Here is a 21,826-nt window from a genome sequence, read left to right on the forward strand (position 1 = left end):
ATACTGCATGAAGTGGCAGAGACAACCCTTGCATTCTGCTTACAGCTGTAGGATCAAGGGTACACTATTTTATCAGAACCATTAACTTTCCTCATTGTGGTGGGAAGGGATGGTTGGTTTTGTAAACAGCTCTTGAGATGTTTATGTATTAAGAAGCGTCAGACCTATATACTAACACTACAAAGGACAGTTATCCCTTAATTCTACAGAAAATCAACTGTTTGTGATTCAGCTCACACCCTTAAGAGACAATTTATTATTTGACATACTGTAAGGCAATCTGGGCTAGATAGGGAGATGCTTTACCCTCAAATAAAATTACCGAGAACCACATTCACCCCTGCACAATACTCTGATACTGTGGACCACATTTCAAAGCTCAGTATGAGCTCACTGCCATGGTATCCGACCACTTCCAGGATTGTGCCGTGCAATGCCTGGCTTTCTGCGCGCTCAAAAGCCATGATTCTTTCACCCATAACATCTGTGCCCCTATCTGAATCTGTGGTACATATACAAATACATGTTAATGGCAGCTGCACAGATGGGGATGCAAATGAAGCAGCAAGCTGCACAAGTGTTCAGACTGCACTTCCTCAGTGCTTCCTCGAGCCTGCCCACTCATGCCTCCAGTGACAAGGTTTATCTTTTCAAACAGGTACTCAAGGGCTCGTGTTCAGATTAGCACCATGTTTGACAGGCTTGCACAATACCTGGAAAAGTGTGCAAAGAGGGAGCTTCCCACGCTCAGCAACAAAATCTGAATCCTGATCCTGACATAAATGCTTGCAAATATGTTGCAGATTTGCCCCAAGTCTCAGATTTAGGTGCTGGAAACACCAAGAAAAGCATCACAGTATAAAACGCCACACTGTGATAATTTTTTGATTCTGCTAAATTCCAGTAGCTACCTGTGATGTGGCAGCTGTGAGCTGAATAACTGCATCGCCTCGCACTTCATTGCATCTGTGGTTTCTATTTATGGACTTACTGGCGTGGAATGGCCACATCTGGCTAATTGTTCCTAAACTGTATGTACATTTACCTCCAGGGTAAAACTGCCTTATTCTCAAATAGTATATTCAGTACAAACATTGCCTGACAGCTATGATACAGCATCTTGATGCAAACATGGTCCATCACCCAGGACTTTGGCCAGCCTAAAGCTTGGCATCCCTTTTATGCTCACTGCACTTAGTGCCTGTAAGATTTGCTCTCATAAAACATGCACCAGTCTTTGAACCATGGTGCAAATCTGAATGCTTTTTCTAGAAGAAACTGGTTGAGGGCATAAAACTGGCAGCCAGAAACACGACCAGGTCTGAAGTTCCTGAAGTGAGACTGACCTGAGCATCTGTGCATTGAACTGCCTGATATGAATCCACCAGGGACTTTGTTACAAGGAGAGGTACCGCTAGTTCACATGCAACCTTAGTACGAATTTACTTCTCCATGTGGACAAGACCTCTTATTTCCTCATTTAGGTCAAGAGGATGCTAAGAGAACTCCTGGTTTTTTTGTCCTCTTGTTGGCATCAGCAGGCACAGGAAAAATGAGGTGCTCTCTCCTTTCACTGAATGCCCTCTTGCACCTTCTTTTGTTTCTGATGGCACAAAGGATACTTCTTTGAGCCGCAAAGCTATTTTGAAAGCAGCCTAATAAAACATGAGGCATCTCTCGACTGAATGAGCTGCATCAGGAATCATGAAATACTATTACAGAGAATGCTACAGCATGGATGCTTGATTAGGCCTGGCCTTTATTGCTTTGGGGTCATCATGAGTGTATTAATGTTTGCATCATTAAACCATGACACACAGTATTCATGCTTAACTGCTGCCACCTGCACCCTAAAGGAACAATACTTGCCAATTTTCAGTTTGTATGTGCTGTGGGATGTGCATGATTCATTCCACTGATATGATGCAAGGCAGACTATGCTGCTTTGGCCAGGATTAAGAGGACACATATTTTGTAACACAGAATGTCTGTTGTGGGTTCAGCCAGCAGGTGCCTAACCTAACAATGAGGAGCACAGAACTGAGAAATAAAATCACTAGAAAGAAAGGGCTGAGGTTTCTTTTGAGCCTCTACCTGCCAAAGCATTTTCACTACGTTTGGGGCCAGGATTCCTTTCTGTAAGTGTTTATTTGTACCAAGTTAAACAGCTGACAAAGCAAAATGCACCTGATGAAAATGAAAATTGACTAAGCCCTGAAATGCCCTGAGATGCCTGGTCCCTTGTGTGGGTGGAAAGGTGCAGCAGGGCCAATGCAGAAAGCGTCTGTCTGCTGGCTGGCGTAACAAGGACAGCTGATAATGAAAAACCCCAAGGACTGAAAAAAACACCCAACCTCTCCACTCGGAACAGCAAAACAGAACAAAGCAAAAGACAGAAAGGTGAAGTCTATCGGTTTTAACCCTACATTCGTATCACCAACATTGTCCATGGTTTTTCACCCTGTCTTCCTACCAGCTATGTGGTATAAATCATACTCTGTTGAAACTACATCTGTTTCTGTATTATTCCATAAGAATGCAAGAATAATTCACTGGACTGGAAAGGGAAATTCTGTGGTTTTGGGAAACTATCGTAAAGAATAGGATCCCAAGGTCCTGTATGGAAATTACAAATAGAGGAAAAGTTTAACACCTCACTGAATTGTAACCACCTACAGAGTAAAATAATAAAGCTTCATGCAGTAGAGAGCAGCAGCATTCAGCATTTTACAGTGGGAAATTTTTAAAACTCAATTGGAAGTAGAGGGAAAACTCAAACACAAACACAATGATGATGTAAATGGGACTGAACAGGAATCTGGCTCTAGTCATACTTTTTTTTCTAGCTAGCTTGCTGGGGTGTCCACAATGTGATATGCAAATCCCGAACACTTAACATGTGATAATCCTTGCTCCTGTGAGCATGCTATCCAAAACAGAAAATTGCACATTACAAAAAAGATCCCTGCAATTTGACGTGCCTGTGAATAGCCAGCATTCTAGTTTCATTTCTCCTGAAGTACAGAATTCCCTCTGAATATGAAAAGGGCTCTTCAAAAGCCCAGACAAAAGGATTGTTTGGCTGACCATTTTCATAATAAACATATCCCACACGGTTTGGCATCCCTAATTAGAAGCCCAGAGTAATTAGGAGAAAGTGCACGGCAGACTGCAAAGCGCAACGCAGCAGGGAGACTCTGCAGTGCTGCTATGAGAATACCAAAGACCTGAAGGTCATTATTTTTCACTGGTCCCAAGCCATGCTCTCTGCCATGTTCCATTTTTGCAACCCAGGGTTAGCCCAGCCCCTTGCAGCGGGAGGGACAGGAGGAGCCGGGCCAGCTGGACGTGCCTTCCCCCGTGGTTTAAGGGGAACGCCATCACTCTTTGTGACGTCTGCCATGCGTTCACACGCCAGGGTGTGGGCTGGGTCATCACCTCGACGGATCAAGGATGACTTCTGTCGCAGGCAGAGAGGACCATAAAGCTGCTTGGTTGCAGCATGTGCAGGTTTTGTTCAACACTGGAGGGATAACCGAGCTCTTTGTTCTACAGCAGAGCTACGAGCATACTCTGAAACCGAACAATGATGAAATGCATCTCTTCTGATCAAAATCACTCCCTGTCATCCTCAGTGAACAGAAAGTCCCATATTTCTGAAGGCTTCTCATTGCGAATGCTGATGGGATCGATGCCTTTCCAGGAGACATTTCATCTCAATGGTACAACACATATTGCCCAAAGTACATTATATCTAATATAGTTTGATCAGCTTAAATCATGTAATCTCTTTGTTTCCCAGGCATGTTCCTATGGGCAGTTGACAAAAAAAGGTGTTCTATCGAAGATATTCTGCTACGTCTACCTAAGTTAAGTGCATGGTACTAGCTTTGTTGTAATACAACATTGCTAGTGGAATGAAACTGAGTTAAAAAAAAAGAGACGTTTACCCTTTCTATCATTCAATAAATAGCTGTCAATCACTGCAGTAAAACAGAGCAACTCTTATATAGTGCTCTACTTTCCTTCAAGTAGCCTATTTCAGTCCATTCTGGGGAAGTAGGAAGGATGTTGGCGGGGAGGGGGGAGTTCATATATTTAAATGGAGATATATATTTGAATAGCAGATAAACTAGGAATTTACATATGACTGAGACACTAATGTCATAAACCAATTCTGGATAGGAATGCATAAAAAATTATATTCCAGTAACAGGACTGCAGTCCTTAATAGTCTCACAGGACTCTCTGCCTGACTCAGGGGCACAGATCACATCTGATTATATGTCAAATCTAAGACATTACAGTTACTCTAGGGAAAACCATATTTCCATTGACATATGCTATAACCTCATCACTTAGCCTAGAAGCAGAATTCATCCAGACATACACAGATTCATAAAACCTTTTCTGAACTAACAAATTATTGCCAGCCCTCAGTAACGGTGGGCTGGCTGATGGAAAATGCTTAGTAACTTGTTGCACTAAAATGAAAGGAACAGCTTGCAGTATGGAGCGCTACTCACACAGAATCTGGCCCTTAAGGTCTTATGGTTCCCTTCTGTTCAAAAGACATCTCTACTGCTCCCTCACTGCTTGTTTTCCAGAATAACAAAAAAATAGCAGCTTCATATTTTTTCTTTTTTAATGATGTCTGGTAGATGCATTGTTTTCATTTGTAGCATATGTGAGGTGGCTTTTAGAAGTAATTTATTTTTGGTGGCAAGCGGCTGATGCTTGCACCCATGTTGACTGTTAGTAATTAACACCTTCTGGTCCACTATGGACAATTTCCCACTTACTGCTTTTTAAGGTGTTAAAACTAATCTCCACCAGCTCTATATCCCCTAGCTCCATTTCACTGATAGGAGGCTTTTCTTCCTGATAGCCAAGGCTTTTCTTTTCCTGAATTAATCATAACACAAAACCCAAAGGAGTATCTGTAAGTGTCCTGACAAAATTTTGTTAAGCACAAGCCTCTCTTGGCGAGGGAAACTGAGCTGAGATAATATGTGTTAAAACCTTCTTCTCAACTCAGAGGTGTTACCATGGACAAATACAGGTTTTGGCTGTGAAAACAACAGGCCTGAGAGGAAGTTACCTCAAGAGAAAGAACTGAGGAGGTCTTTATTACCTATTAAATGTTTGCCATATCAGCCACATAAAACATAATGACATTCATTGCTTTATAATGCTGCATTAGTGACATTAATTTTATAGCATTGTTCTCATACAAAGAAAACTCCTAAATAATTATATTTGTACCTCAGCAGTGGTGCATTAATGAGCATTGGAATGGAAGCACTAGTGGCTATGTACTTGTGGGTAAGTGGGTACTGGCATCTATGTATGCCCGAGCAAGTGCATTCATAACCATGAAGAACCTCTGCATTCACCTCTTTGGGGAAATAATACATTCACTTCAATTTACATATAACAAAAAAAAAATTAAATGAGCACAAAACCATCCAGAATAAAAGTGAGAGTTTTCTAGATACCATTCTCATCTCATTTGATAGATACCATACTACTCATTTGACAGAAACTTTAACGTTCAACTGATAGAAAAGGTGGTTGGATTTTGCATTAGGAAAACCCCAATTTGGCAAAATTCTTTCCCTTTTCATGACTGCTGTCTGAATAGAATCCAAGTTGTAAGGCTCACACGAAAATCCCACAAGAACAGATCTCCTTGTAACACTTCTGTCACTCTTTATTTCTGGTCATGAGAACAAAATTGCAATAATGATGAAGAGCCTTACCTATATGGAATTCACTGCTTAAAATTGTTGAGTCCACTTGTAAAAGTGCATTCAAACTGGCTCCCTACCTAGAGCTACAGGATAAGCTTTTCCTTCTTTCTTTTTTTTTTTTTTTTTTTAAACATGGGAATGAACCTTAAAAGTGCTCAGAGATTCTGGCACCTGCAGGATTTGTGCATCTCCTACACTGTGTGATCACATGTGGATTCATTGTGAGGTGGTAGTCCTAATCTTTGCACCCACTAAAGGGCTGTGATAAAAATATTCTGGACAAAAGCCATCCAGGATCCACAATATAAAAATGTAGTGGAAGCTGCTGGTGCCCATGGACTAACTTTAGCTGCTGGACACTGGGCGTTCACTGCACAAGGCTCTACTCAGAGGAGCTCAGGAATCAGGAGCTTTAACCATCTGCTAATGATGATTCTCAGAGACCAGTGCAAATTCTACCTTTTCAGTATCACTCAGGGAGTTTGTATGGGGCAAGAAGATGAACAATGAGGGAAGGCTAAGTCAAAGGAGATCCACAGTAAATCAAAATTTGGAAGAAGTCTCTAAGGAAAGCAGAGCTTCTTATGTCTCAGGAAATTATAGTTTTCAGTCCTACAGTGAATTAAGGGTTTTTCTGGCCACCTCAAGTGATGCCTCTTTAACCAGTACATTTCTGCAAAAAACCCAGAGACTAAGAAAGCAAGCAAAGAAAAAGACAACAGGATGCAGTTATTTTTGACTACCAGCCAACTTATGATGGTTTGATTTCTGAAGGAGAAAGAAGATAATTTAAAGAATCTTAAATCTTGCATAGAGAGTAGAACAACTGCACTTGAAAAAAAGCCTTCTGATGTTCCCAACACTCAGAACAGAATCATCCCATATAAAATTAATATCATTACTATGTGATTTCCATCTGTTAATGAAGCCAGACAATTAGAGCTGCTAGAAAAACTGCCTTAGTGGAACAAACACAGATAATGAATTTGAATAAATACACAAGGAAAAAGACAATGACAGGCTCAATCACTTGACAATATTAAAAGAGTTGGCTGCGTAGTGCTATACCATTCAGCAGGAATGTTATGCTGAGTGCCTGAATCATCACTTTCATTGCTTCTGTAGCCAACTTTGTTCTGGATTTTTTTGGACCAAGCCATCTTTCTTTTTTTGACAGCTCCTTTTCCAGACTATTCCATTGGTACCCTTTATCTTGTGCTGTGGTTGTTCGTATGGTCCATATTCAACCACAGGCCCATTCAAACACCTTCCCTGACACCCCTCATTTGTCCAGAAAATATTTTTCACATATTCCTAACACTTTCCCCATTCACTTCCCAAATCTATCCTCCTGGCACAACAGATAGATCCAACAAACTCTCTGTAGTCCACTGCTACATTTTTAAACAGTGTCAGAAAATTATTTATAAAGTACAGTTTTAATACATATTTTTATATGTGTAAAACAGAGTGCTTGATAGCATTTTTGAAATGTCAACATATACCAGGTGTCAAACATTATTCTAAATAAACCCCTGTAATGCACAGCAGTATGCTGGCCCATGTATCCTCTCACAAGCTAGCATTTTCAAAAAACTAAAATCTATTAAAAGTCATAGGGACTTGGCTTCCACAGTATCTAAATCAGTCCCGAGAAGGACATTTCTGGGACAGAACTTGTGAACATATAGACAATCCTACACTCAGAAGAATTATTTTTAAACACAGTTCTCCAGAAAGATGCTACTAATACACATTTTAAACCTTTTGCAGAGCAAAGCGTGTGGTGATGTTTCCCCCTACACAATCTGAAATACCAAGACAGCAAAACACTGCCTGAGCAATTTCTCCTTATATAAGAGCTGACATTTCCTCCACCGATTGGCCTTCATCACTTCTGAAAAATGTCAATGGAGACAAAGGTTTATAAAACTTATGTTGTAATACATTTAAGTGCTTTGTGCTGGAGCACAGCAGTATATTTTTGACTGCTCATTTTTTGCATGGAAATTAAGCCCTTGCTGTTTTGGAACACTATAGTATTGTATCACAAGACTGTACTATGAGTGAAGAACTTAAGCTTCAGGGTTGTTCCCAAATCATTAAAAAATGTGACATCAAAGAACGACCCAAAAATATTTGTTCCTCTAAGAGAACCTCTTAAAGGATACCTCTCAGTCTGCTGATAAATGTACCATAGCCTAATGCATTTTGTGGTTCTTTTCCTCCACAGAGCCCTTCCCTTCTTATGTCAGGAGTGCCGAGTCAGGAAAGCACATGATATTTTCGCTCTTTTATTTCACTTCTAATTCACGTGTTCTGAGAAGGTGAATAAATAAAATGATTACAAAAAAAACGAGTGGGTGAGAAATGTACTTAAACTCATTCACCTCCCACACCTCCTCTAGACATGAAATCTCAAAGAAGGGAGGAATGGGCGGGAAAGGCACAAACCCCACTATATAATACATATATAGATATATATATACTGTCAAGAGGATCATTTGATACACAGTACCGAAGCGTACTATAATGGATTTCTCACTTTGGAGGTCACATTGGTTACACAGGCCCTGTCGCAAAGCAGTGGCGGGGCTGTAGAGCGGCTCTGCCCACACAGCACCCCAGAGAAACAGCACCCCAAACTCCCTCCCTTCATCTCCTACTTCCCAATGGTTAAAAACCGGCTGCTATTTTTTTCTAACAGGTGAACTATTGTATTGCCTTGATCAGCAACTAGAACTAGCAAGCTCTTCTTTGCTTGCAGCTGAGCTCTCCTTGGCCTAGGTAAGATGTAGAGCATACTAATATTTCCAAGTAAGACATGCAGTCAAATCCAAAGTGAACCCCGAGCATGTGGTTGTGGTGCCAGAAAGGCAGGTGTAAGAGGAGCATTCCCATGAAAACAGTTAGGCAGTGAAAAGTACTGATGTTTCTTTTTGCTTTGCTTTTTGTACCACTATCCTCAATGTCTACTGATTCATTCTTTGCTAATGAAGATTTATTGGGTTTTTTCAGTTCATCCAATATGTATTACTAGGTAATGTAAATACATAACAGATGTTTATGGGGTATCCATCTAAATCACATTGCTTGTTGTTCTACAAAAGCCTTTATCCTCACTGTTTTCTACAAAACAGTTTCAGAGAGGTACTTACCTTGTCTGACAGCTAGTGTTGTCGTGTAGACCAAGAATAGAAGGATATAATTGAGGAAGCTCTGAAAAACAGGTGTGTTGGCATGGAAATCTTCTGACAAATACTTGCTTGTGAGACCAATGCCACAGATAAGGAGGGAGAGTACCTGGCCAAGCGCCACAGACAGCAAGAGGTCCCTAAAAGGAAGGAGAAAAACACAGACATAAAACACTCAGCCTCCTCGCCGAGGAAGAAACGCTCATCCTCCTCCAGAACTCGTGTTCAACAGTGCAGAGACAAGGGAAGAAACATGATGTTTCAGTCAATGAGGGATCTGCTGGGTGTAGCCGACATAACGTTTCCATTATTTCTGCTCTTATCATGGGCTTAAACATTGCCCAAACACACTAGCTTTTATTCACATATTAAACAACGGCAGATGGTACATCTCTACCATTTAATTTCGCATTTCACATTTCACAAAGGATAAATGATAGTTTAAATCAACAAAAACACAGCACTGCTTCCTTCGAGCACCCTCCCTATGAGAAAAAAACAGGAGTATCATTCAGATAGAGCAGGAATCTCAGCTCTTGTAGGACTTAGTACCCACAGATAAAAAGCAGAGAAAGGATTTTATTGTGTTTCACCATCAACAAGAATTTACTGTATAACTTCCTTCCCCTCATTTCATTTCTATTTCGTTGCATAAACTATTCGTTCCATCTATCGTGCAAATACAGGTATCTTTGCTTTGCTTTGTCACTGCTTACTTCCCCTTCTGTTTGGTGGGAGCAGGAGGTTCCACTTTTTCCCTTCCTGTCTCCTCCTAGTTCTTAAAAATGTGTTTTCTGGTTTGGCTTCTTCCTTTAATCTGTTTTTCTTGACTTTGATCTCCAGACTCCGCTGCGTCCCCTATTACAACGTTCCCCATTCTCTCTCTTCACAGGTCTCCGATAGTTGCTCTTTTTGTGTATGTTCTCTGTCTTCCTGTAGTTTTTTCTTCTTTACTCAAGAAACTGCTATATCTGAAAGCCCACCCTTTTACACTGTATATTATTTTTATATCCCTTCTTCAGTCTTCTCAGTGATATCCTTTTCCCTTCCAACTATCTTTATCTCTTTTACTCTTCTTGCAGAATTTATCATCCAACCGCACAGCCCAATTCAGTCCAAACAATCCTGCTTTTCCAATTTTTGTCACAGGATCTCCTCTACCCACAGCACAGGAATATGCATATTTTTAAATTACCCTTAAGAGGTTTCCCAGGTTCTTCATGTGTCAGTACATTCATGCTGACCAGGCTGGCTCCACAGCTACACAGAAGAATGAAATGGAAAAGTGTTGGCCTGGAAGAGGAGCAAGCACAACAACTGCAAGGGAGAGCGAAAGGACATCGGAAGGCGACATTTAGTCCAAGCCCAGCCAGCTGCTGCTGTCACTGTCCCCAGCCCCCAGAAAAGAAGAGCTGTATGTCCCTGGAGGAAGCCACGAAGGAGAGGGGAAGGCGGGAGAGGAGCACGCTCTGCAACGTCTCATTAGAGCCTGATATGAGGGAAGGGGATTAGGCAATCCTAAGGGAGCAGAGGAAGGAGGGCAGCACTCTGCTCAGCTGTAACGATATTTCATGTGTGATCTCCTCTGCCAGACAGTTAAAAAAAAATTGCTTCAAGGCTGCTTTGTTTTCCCTGACAGATTTCCCTGACCTCGGCTGTGCGTATTCGGCAGCAATGAGCATCTGTGCTCCTGCAACAACTTTCCTAGTAAACTCAAGTGTCAAATTTGTTTCCCTTTTTCTCACAAACAATCCTCCCACTAATGTGTCTCGGTGTCAGCCATGGCGTGATTCAACCAAACAGACACCGGAAGGCACAGGAGGCTGGGTAGTTACATGCAGCTAACATACCTCGCTGACAAACAGCCTGACACAGAGAGTAAGAGAACAAACTTTACAGTGCTAAACCCCGTGTTTTGACGGGAGACTGCTGGATAAGTAGCAAGTAGGGCTCCATAACTGCTGCCTCCACTTTCACGTTACTCGCTCTACTGTGAAACATAACCATGGGGAACAAACAATACTCCATGGAGATGACATCCGAGATTACAATGCGAATGTTGCCAAAACTATGGACCCTCAGCTCCTGCCATTACCTGCAATGCTGTTGATGTGGAATAGGAAATTTGAATAGTGACCACAATTTAAATCCACATATGAATCTTGTAAACTTGTTTACAGTTCTTCATTTAGTTGGTTAGTGTTTCCTACGTCCTCTCCTGCAATGAAGTTTCACACAGGGCTGTCCTCTTGCTTACTGCAGTTTTTGGAGTTATTTCATTAGTAAATTAAGTGTTTACAAATCTGTATCTCTAAATGTGTTGCCCGCTTTACACTGGATGCAGGTGGTTATTAGCTGTTTTCTGTATCTCAGCTATGCCCATGAGCGAATGCTGTATTACATCCATTGTGGGACTGCATCTGTTCTGGAAAGAAGCATCTTGGATCCTACTTAGATTTACAGAAAAATAAATGTATCCTCACTCATGAAAGGATTTTCCCAGTAATGTATTCCTTGCTCCATATGGCAGTTAGCTGTTGGACATCACTAATCATTACATTTTTTCAGACTGGTAGGAAGTCTGATGAGGTCTTAAAAAAGGCATAACTTTTTTATCTCAGCTGTCTATATTCAGGCATGTCACCAGGCCTAACCAGGCAGTACGGACCTCTGTATTAAAAATCCAACCAACAAAAAATGAAAAACCAACAGGTAATTTTTCAAGGCTGTATATGGTAACTGTAGCCCTCTGCAGAGTACATTTTGATTCTGTCATTGCCATTTAGCAATTTATAAAACACACTTTTTTTTATATAGTTGATTCTTTGGAAAGTCATTCAACCACATCAACAAGTGGCAGTTTTCCTGAAGACTTCAAGCAGCTGTCTACAGCCTTATATATATATAGCCTATCTTCAGCTTCTATATTTTACATTTCATAAACATACAAACAAGAAGGTAATTCAAGGTAATTCAGATTTTATGGTCTTCTTCCAAAGAAGTCATTTAGAATAGATTTCTATGTCTTCTGTCAATTACAAAATATGTCCAAAATTCCATTCACTGTTGTATTACTGAAGTCCTCAATGAAGACAAACGTAATTAGGAGTTCAGTAACAACAGACATGGACAAGAGTAAGACTATGAACTTCCAAGTCTGTACATAAAGGTTGGATGTGGATCAAAGTATAATGTCTGTAGCTTGAAATAGCCTTTAAGTAGAAATTGTCTTTTGAATAATTACAGAATGTAAAAAATGCAGAAAACTACTTTGTGGAAGACCAGTGCAAGTACTACTGTCAATGCCACTGGCTTTCAAAACACTGACTGCATGAATGATATGGAATACGTACTGCTTGTCTCTGATTTTTGCATACATTTGTACTTTTTAATTATGTAAGAGAACTCATTCAGAAATCAAGCTGTTGTGTTCCTCCTCCATTCAGAACTTAAACATTTCACAGATTATATATGACATAGAAAGATACATCTCTTCTTTTATTATCTCGTCAGTGCAGAGAGTAGCATTTTGTATGTTCAAGTAGAACTAATTCAAACGTCCATGAAGTGCTCAGACTTCAAGCAAAGATGATCCATTTTATACAGTATAGTTATTCCTAAGACTCTTCATGCCCACATTAACTCTCCTGCCATACCTAAAGATATGTCCACTACAGACATGAATGACCCTAGGGGCACAGAAGAATTGGTATGCTCCCCTCCTCTCATCAGTGTAAGTTGCAACAGACACTAACCACTATCATGGAAAACAGGTGAACTGAATAAATAAGAGAAACCAAAGCACAAGATCAATAAAACGCTGATTTTTGCCTTCAGCGAAGGGAAGAGAACAACTCGTCTTTCTCCAAGCAGAAAAGTAGAAACAAATCTTCAATTACTTGTTTCAATTAGTGACAATGTCAGCAGCAACAAAGAATAATACAATAACCCTAATAACCAGTGTAAGATGCCTGAATTGTACAGAAAATGCCTGATAGCATTATCTGTATTTCATTTTTTCTGGCAACAATGATAAGAGCCTTAGCTCCACAGCCTTTAATACCTGCATAAGAATAACATACCCGTTCTTTTTTAAGAAGAAGCAGTAAGCAAACATTGAAAAGAAGCTTACAACAGCTGTGGAAAACCTACTAGTTCCTTTGACAGAGCAAAAAGCAACTCACTCACTGCTCGCACCTCTGGCACTCATTCGTACCTTTCCTAAATATCATAATTGATATGATTCAAATACTGTTGAAATATGCAACACGGCTCCTACCTGCACCATTTTTCCTGTTAGTTTTCATACCCTCCACTACTCAAAGACTGGAACAAAGGATTATTTCTTCCCTAAGTCTTTGATCTATCATGCTGGCTACACTCATTCACTGAGGAAGCAACATTCATTCATATCTTGAAGAAAAGCTGTATGGTTTGAGTGCCTTCAAACGTAGCACCAAAAAGAGTCTCACTACAGAAAGCTTTATAAAAGTGAGGTCTTCTGCCTTTCAGGGTCCAATTTCTCTTGAATTGAGTGCTATTCTATTTCTCTACTTGTATTCTATTTAAATCAAAATAAAGCAATTCTTCAAAAAACCCATCTTCCCTCACAAAGATCAACAGCATCTACTCAAGTCAAGTTAAATCAGCGGAAGATCTTCATCTTGTCTCTCAGCTTTGATCTCATGAATGCATAGAATCATGGAATCACTTAGGTTGGAAAAGACCTTTAAGATCATTGAATCCAACCACTAAAATAACACTGCCAAGTCCACCACATCTACATGTCTTTTAAATACCTCCAGGGATGGAGACTCAACCACCTCCCTGGGCAGCCTGGTCCAACAATTGATAACCCTTTTGGTGAAGAAATTTTTCCTAATATTCAATCTAAACCTCCCCTGACACAACTTGAGGCCATTTCCTCTCATTCTATCAACAGCCATTCACTAATACAGAGCAAAATGAAGACATTATTCTCCTGTAAACCATCAATCTAAGGCCTGCTCCTTGAATTTTTTTGCTTGAATTAAAATCCTGCATTGGAACCAATCAAATTAATTTCACTGTAGCCATACTTGCTAGTTAATCTGTCCAACACTTCCTATTGAGTCAGACGGGTATTTTGAAGTAAGAAGGTCGTCAGAATTACTCCTAAGCCTCCAGGTGTCACACTGCTAGACATGTATCTTGGGTTTTTCATGATATCCTAACAGAAATTAAACAATACTTTTTTATCGCCTCTTTAAAAGTGGAGCCAAAAGACAAAGCCTCATCTTTGCATTGGGAGACATTTAATTCTGTTTAAATGCCTGGGCTGGTAGTTGTTGTGCATCATTTTTACTTGCTCTTCCAGGCATACGGAAATTTCTGTCACTTGAGTTTCTCCTTGTTTATCAGCCGTAATAACACCATAAACTTCTGAAGGCAGAGCAGAGACATTCTCATATCAAAGAACTCTGAAGCTAGTGCTTGGTTCCTAGCACATATACACTGGCATGATATAAAGACTAAAGAGCTATCCTCAGGTTCTCTTGGAATTATTTTTCATAAAGTTAAAACATTTATCTTTGGCTATTAGTTCATTTCCATGTCCTCCCCAGAACATTAAAACACCGCTCACAACAGAAAATCAATGCATTGCAACATTCAGAAGAGGCCACACCATCACAGCTGCTCTATGCTGGAGAATCATGACAATGCAGAGGGCGGCCAAGTGATTTAAACATTCAGGCCTGTTTTATTCTGACACTACATCCTGTTTTAAAGCACTCTCCATGTCAGTTTTCTTTTAACTAAATTGCTTTCCCTCCTCTCTTTTGTACTTTATTTGGTCTCTTTCCACTGATAGGTCCCCACTGCCTCAGTTAAAGAGTACCTCAGAGGATAAAGAACAGAGGCTACCACTACTTTTAATCTCTAGCATGAGGTGTGTTAATTCTCCAACATGCCACAGGCTCCAGCAGACAAGAGATTAGCAGTCTGTTTCCTGAGCTGAGATTTCACTGGAGGAACGCATCTGTAAAGGCTGCTCCACAGCACTGTTAGAGCAGGCCTGCAGGCGGGACCACGCTTTCTCCATGATGGTAATGACTGCTATACAAAGTTATCGCTCCAAATGTTCCAACCGTGTATTTAAAAAAAAGAAAAAACTGATACACTTCATTTACAGACTGATTACTGCTATGCCATAGCGAAGCTGATGAAGTCTGTCACAGCACTGTGATTTTGCCAAGCTTCTCCACTTGAGTGCATTTTAGTGTGTTTCTCTAAAAGCGCAAGGAAAAATAAAACACGGTCTTAAAAACTTTACTTTGATTCCAAGTGAGCTGAAGTTATAACCCTATAGGAATCCAGTCAAATTTATTTAAAGGCTTAAAGGTGGAATCTTATCTTAAACACCTATCGATAAAAACGTTGATGCATGTTAACATAGGAAAACCAGGAAGGCACACATGTCAAAACCTCAAATGCTAACAGACACACACACACAAACACAGACACCACACACACACACAGAAGATGCAGCTGCTTCCACGGTGGTGCTTCCACTGTGGCCAAGTTCCTAAGTTCCCACACCACCCTGCATTTGAATAGCTGCTTAATAAGGACACGGACATTGCTTGCATATTTTGCCCCTTCGCGCTTAACACACACATTGGTAGGCAGCTTGGAAAGAATAGTGTAACAAGATTTGGTAAAACTATTTTTCAGGACAGCAACTGAGCTGTCATTGAAAGCTAAAGCTTCAGATTTTCTAATAGGTCTTAAGCATATGAAGCCTCCTATTAGTCCTGCATTGCTCCAAAATCTAGAGATTTCAGATCTAGAGATACATCTAGAGAACAAGATTCTTTTCTTCTCTTTTCTTATTTTCCCGTTATTCTGACATGTCTGTTACACAGGGGAGAAATTCTACAAGTTGGCACATGCAACCCTTCCCTCCTCTGCCTCTCTCAATAAGGTCAGGACTGCAGTAAGTATCTTCAATTCATGCATCAAAGCTGCTGCACGCTGCTTTAGAGCAATTTACAGAAGTAGTCACAATATTCTATAATAAAGTGTTCATAGCACTAAAGAGCAACCAAGCTCTCCCACATATATACTGATAATAACACAATTGGTACATGTACTGCGTTTATTCTATTAGTCAATTACTCCCATAGGGTATATTCTCCACGATCATTCTAGATGGTGTCTCAAGAAAATATAATGGCCTTGAAGGTCTAAGCAAAAGATTTTTTTTAATATTCTAGCAAGGAAGAACAAAGCAACCTAAAATATCTTCAGCATATAGGCATCAAGCTATTGTTGAACAGTGAAATACCAAAGCCTGAATCCCAGCTAAACCCATGTGCTGCATTAGAATATGAATAACTCTAATAACAAATCAGAGAGTGAAACCCACGCAACACCAAGCCTATCCATCACTTAATTCCTACTGAGTCATTATTTTGAAATCTTCAGTTGCATTTAAATGATGGTTAGGCTTTGTACTTGATCTTGGCACAAAGGGTGAATTTTCTACACGGTGACTGGCAGAGCACCTCAAGCTCCCACTGATGCTCCAAAGAAACGCAGATTCTCTGCAGTATCTTGAGAGGATTAGCTCTTTGTTTTCCCAGTGTGAACACTTTAATCTCTTTACAAGAAGATAGCAGTGTGGACTCCATGCATCTCAAATCTACAGGCTGGTCTGAAGAGCTCCAGGCCTTGACAGCCTAGGCCTCATTTTTGAAGAAAAGCCAGTAGAGAAGTAAAACGCTACGCATGAGTTTCTCATCTGTTTTCTGCTCTGTGCCTCAACTAAGCTAAAAAATACTTACTTTTTTTTTTTCAAGCAAGGCTTTGAGCCCTTTCAGGCGGGCAAAATTCATTCCTTCTTACTATGGTTAAAAGTCTGTAGGCCTTAAGCTGGGGAGAGGAGGGGAGCTCTGCGCCATCTTGCTCTCGTCACCCTCACCCTTCCCACCTCCCCAGCTCCTCACCGCCTCCTTACTCCCACTGCAGCTCTGGACCAAACCTTCCAGATATTACCTCAGCAGCGCAAAGCTCCGTACTGCACGGCATCGGCTATATCTTCATGTTCCCAGTTATCCACGATGTTTCTGTAACAAGTCACTGACTTGGACAGGCCCCACAGGAGGGAAGTGGGGTTGTTTTTGCCTTCGGTGGCCCCAGAGAGAAGGCTGTGGCAGGCCAGGGCAGGCAGAAGAGAGTCACGGTGTGAAGCCGAAGGCTGCAGCCCATGCTGCGTCCCAGAGGAGCAAGGAAGGGACAGCCAGACCTGGCCACACGGCTGGTGCTTCCCAAGAGCTGGAGGATTATAGAATCATAAAATGGTTGGGGTTGGAAGGTCATCTTAAAGATCATCTATTTCCAACCCCACTTCCATGGGCAGGGACACCTCCCACAGGTTGCTCAAAGCCTCATCCAGCCTGGTCTTGAAGCCCCGGCAGTCACCATGTTGACTGGAAGGACACGCTGGGCAAGGAGGGAGCTGTGCATGTTTCTTATCCTTCACCTTTTGGCTTTCCCAGTTGCTCTGAGGTTTTTCTATTTAAAGCACTAAGGTTCTAATTTCTATTCAGATACAACTGGGCTTGAATTTAAGAGCCTTTTGGGAAGCTCACTAAAATTCAAGGTCTAGCTACTTTGGCCCCAAAGCTGTGGCTGACTCAGGTTCCGCTGCTTTTAAGTGACAGCTTGAGGGACCAGCACAGATTGCTGGCTTCGGATAAAAACAAAGCAAATTCATATTCAGCAAGTCTTGGGAGTCTCTGGTGTGGTTTCTTAAGATGAGATCTTACCTAATACATTTCCCAGCTCCTGTGCATTGCAAATTACAGCAATTCTTGAAAATGGGTTTCATTTATGATAAGCTTTTACCCCCAACTTCACACACACAACCCCCCCCCCGCATGCTCCACAAATACATGTGGTTTACAATTCTTTAATAACAAAGGAACTGGAATTTTTTTAAGACTATTCTTACACAGACAAAACTTACCCCTGCACTTAATATTTAGCAATATATTGCTGAAACAATCTGTTGCACTGACTCTAAGTGCAAAGAAGGCACTTCTATTTTTTTTTATTTTTTTAATAAGAAATACATTAAAAATAGCAAAGGAAAGTGTAGTGACATAATTTCCATGCTACTATCTTGATGGACTCCAGTCATTACAGGCAAATTAGAGGCTGGGGGGTGGGGGGGTGTTGGTGCAACTTGTTAATAGTCAGCTTCATCCTCCCAGTGAGGCAACCAAGCAAAAAATGCAAGTTTATCCTAAAAACATGCTTAACTTTTGAAACAGCCAGCTGCCTTCCAGTCAGCAATTTCCTAGTGCTTTTTCAGCTACAAATCACAGGACTTGGAGCACCACAGCCTTTTTCTCTTTAAGAATGAAGGTCTCACCTTATACAGTTCTTGGCGAGTTCCCAGTCTAGGGAGCACTGGATAGACTGAAAAATTTCAAATTCAAAAAATATTCCAACCTTTCTGATGCAATCAAAAATATAATTATAGATGACCATGCAATAAAAGAATTGCACTTCAGATTATTTTGGCCAAATAAACTGACCGAAGCTAGTTGCAGCCCATAAATTTTTATAAATTGTCACTGTCTACCCAAGTATGACTAGAGAAATTAAGACTCCTAGATCTAAAGATCTGATCTAAATTGGGATAATAAATGACAGAATTAACTTTCCACATGAGAGCTTACAAAACTAGTTACAAACACTAATTGAGGAATATGGTACTTTTAAACAAGTAACTCCTCTTCCATAATTTTCCAGAAATTAATTTAAAAAGTGAGATTTCCAGTCTTAGGAATAGAATAAGGGATTCAAGTAAGGATGAAGTGTGAGCCGTAATTTCTCAGGCCAGAACTCCATATGAAATATGACAGCTGCTGAAAATATTACATTTTAGCCTATGAAAGCCAGGCAGTCATTGGGCTGCTGATCACCATTATTTTTATAATTCAAGAATAAAGCACACAGATAGATGTCTTTTTAAGAGATAGATACTTTTTCTTACTCTGTTCCAAATGCACCAGTTTGAGCTTTCAGCTGTTGGAAGAAACTGGGACATGGAAGGACTGATGGCTCTCTGTCTCTTGGAGAAAATTAAGTTCTCTGTCAAATTTCATTAGTTCATCTCACTTGCAGTGGTTTTTATGCCTGAGGCTCAGGACATTATAAATACAGTGATGAATATCTTTAGATAATATGAGAAACATTTTTAAAAGTTCCAGTTCAGGTAAGATGGTCATTAGCTCCCGGTTTTCTCAGAGAAGCTGAGAGCCTACAGTAGTAGACCTGGATGATCCCCAGTATCAAGAAAAATAGCTCACTAGTGCCCTAAGAAGTACAACATCACTTCTTATTGCTCTCTTGCCATTACTGTACAGCGCTAATACAGTTTAAACTGATGGAGGTTTATGGACTAAGTCTTACAGCTATTGAGAGACAGTTGATAAAGAAGGAGGTGAAAAGCATTACAGCTCCTGCTATGTCCCTGCCACTGATAAGCCAATCTTGATTGAACGGTCTGATGGAAAATAAGTTTAAATGACTCGAGATTCCTCAACTGATAGATGCTACTGTAACTTAATTCAGTGTTGTCAGAAACAAGAAGTATGGGCTTGGAAAATTAGGTAGAGTTCCTAGAAAATGGTATGTATGTGAGTCAGTATGATAGTATGATGGATGATTTCAGATTTTTCCTGATGCTCCTGAAAATTGCAAAAGTTGTTCCTGAATTTCTGTCCCCGTAAACTGCATACTCTAAGTGTGTGCACTTCTGAGTACTGGCTGTGCATCCACAATTAGGCACCTAAAGCAATTAGAGTTTATTTGTTTCTCCAATAAAATTAGAGGTTAAAAAAGCAACAGGTATGCCTATGGGAAGTGCAAAGGTGCATCTATGAAGATTGCGGCTGGCTTTTGGAGAACTAAAACTACTAGTTCAATTATTAGAAGATGTAGAATTTTTTTCTTTTTTTTTTAATATATCAGTATATCTGCAAAATATAGATATTAAATAAAATTACTACAAAGTATTTCATATCTAATGTAAAAGTTTAATTTAAAAATCAAATTGATCTGCCTGGATTTTACAAAATCTTTTGCTTGGATAAAACTAACTATATGTAATGCTTCAGAACACAACTATTACTTTTTTTTTATTTGCAATTTTTCTGAAAATTATCAGTGATGTTTTCAATAACATTGGAAGTCAGAAGAACTGAAAAATCCCTGCTTCAGTGGGCCACATTTTCTCCCCAAGTAGGCATGTGCAATTCCTATAAATGTGAATCTTTTTTACAGTAAATTCCAACTATTGTCTACATGCTTAAAACACGTAAAAGAATCTTAAGAAAAGTGTCCTTAAATTGGCCCTGGTACAGAAAAACAAAGGATATCCACATTAGCATTTCACTGAGGAGGGCACTAAGCTGCTGTGCACTTTCCCAAATCTCCAGCTGCTTCAAAGGAGAGATGCTCATGTGCCTGTGGCTCATTCTGACTTCAACTCTTCAAGGCCCTGACCTTCTTTCACTGTTTCCCACGTGTGGGTTCCCACCACTGCCTCAATCTGCAGCCCCTCAGGCAGGAGTAATGCTCAAAGTTGCTTGCTCATGGATATTATGAGAAAACCAAGGACATTAAAATTTTATGCACTTTTTTCCCAACCATTCTTCAATGCACAGAGGCCAGGATTTTCCCCTTTTGAGTGAGTGCCTTTCTCTAGCTTCGTCTTGCCTGCATAATTAGTTTCATGGTGGCACAATTTCACGGAGGAGGAACAGAAAACACCCCCATCAGACCTACCTCTAATCTGGTGGTTAATACTCAGAACGAGACCACAGAAGCTACTTAGGCAAACAATTTAAGGGTTCATCTGTTTCACAGAGCAGAGTACCACCTTCTGGAAGAAAAGATTGTGCTCCACCTCCAGAGGAACCTCAGAGGAACAGATGAAGAGTCAGTTCCTGGTTTAGGTAGGTAACTACCCCAGGATTGCCCTGGTTTAGGTAGGTAACTACCCCAGGATTGCAGCAATGAGGAATTTCAGTAGGCTACGCCCTTCCTGGTCCATCTGGTTTCCCTTAATAGGGAATTACAGTGCTTAACGCAGGCTTACAAATTCTGCTGCAAGAGTTAGTACACAAAAATTACGATAACAAAGTTCAACATCACCACCTCCACATCCCTCTGCAGATCTGGGCAAAGTCAATACTTTAGGGATGGGGCTGATTTTGAGTGCCCTGTTTACAGGGCTTGAAAGCTGTTGAGTTTGCTTCTATGTCTGCAACTGGTCCTTTCTCAAAACAAGGTCCCTCTAAGGCTTTTCAAGTTGGGTGACTAAAACTCATGCAGCAATAATCCGTGGTTGCTTCCACAGGTCCTCTCTGCCCTTCCACTTCTGCAATACCACGGGTCTGCAGGAAAGGAAGCACTCGGTGAAAGGGACCCCTGCAAAGCCAGACTCCTCAAAGGGACGTAGAGTGCAGGTATTTCTCCTTCTCCTTGCTTTTGCTGTTTGCTCACTACACAGCAGTGATGGCCATTACCCAGCCAAAACTACACGGGAGGTCCAGACTTCTGCATCTGCCTTCAAATTTCTATTCCACATAATTCAAAAAGAAAAAAAGTATTTTGAATGGAAATTACAACTGGAGAGAATTCACCTCCTGCTAAATGAAAAGTCCAGCTCTCTGCAACACAAAGTTCTTCATTTTTAGGTATGAGTGTGATGGTTCTGGCTTACTGCTCTACCCTCAGGCTCCAAGATAAATCTCTCCCTTCCTCTCTTCCTTTCAATTTGGTGAAACAGCATGACTGCCTCTGTCAACACTGTAAATTTAC

The 21,826-nt window shown here is 40.6% G+C and overlaps 1 protein-coding gene across 2 annotated transcripts in view; it reads right to left on the reverse strand.

Annotated features, from left to right (window-relative positions):
* SLC35F1 (solute carrier family 35 member F1) overlaps positions 1-21,826 on the reverse strand; it is a 251,348-nt gene that overhangs the window by 100,938 nt on the left and 128,584 nt on the right. For both annotated transcript variants that reach the window (XM_063329725.1, XM_063329726.1), the window contains exon 2: positions 8,912-9,087. In XM_063329725.1, the coding sequence (XP_063185795.1) occupies positions 8,912-9,087 (176 nt within the window). The remainder of the gene's footprint in view (positions 1-8,911; positions 9,088-21,826) is intronic.

The sequence above is a fragment of the Chroicocephalus ridibundus genome, chromosome 3 (genome assembly GCF_963924245.1).
Source record: "Chroicocephalus ridibundus chromosome 3, bChrRid1.1, whole genome shotgun sequence".
Classification (NCBI taxonomy): Eukaryota; Metazoa; Chordata; class Aves; order Charadriiformes; family Laridae; genus Chroicocephalus; species Chroicocephalus ridibundus.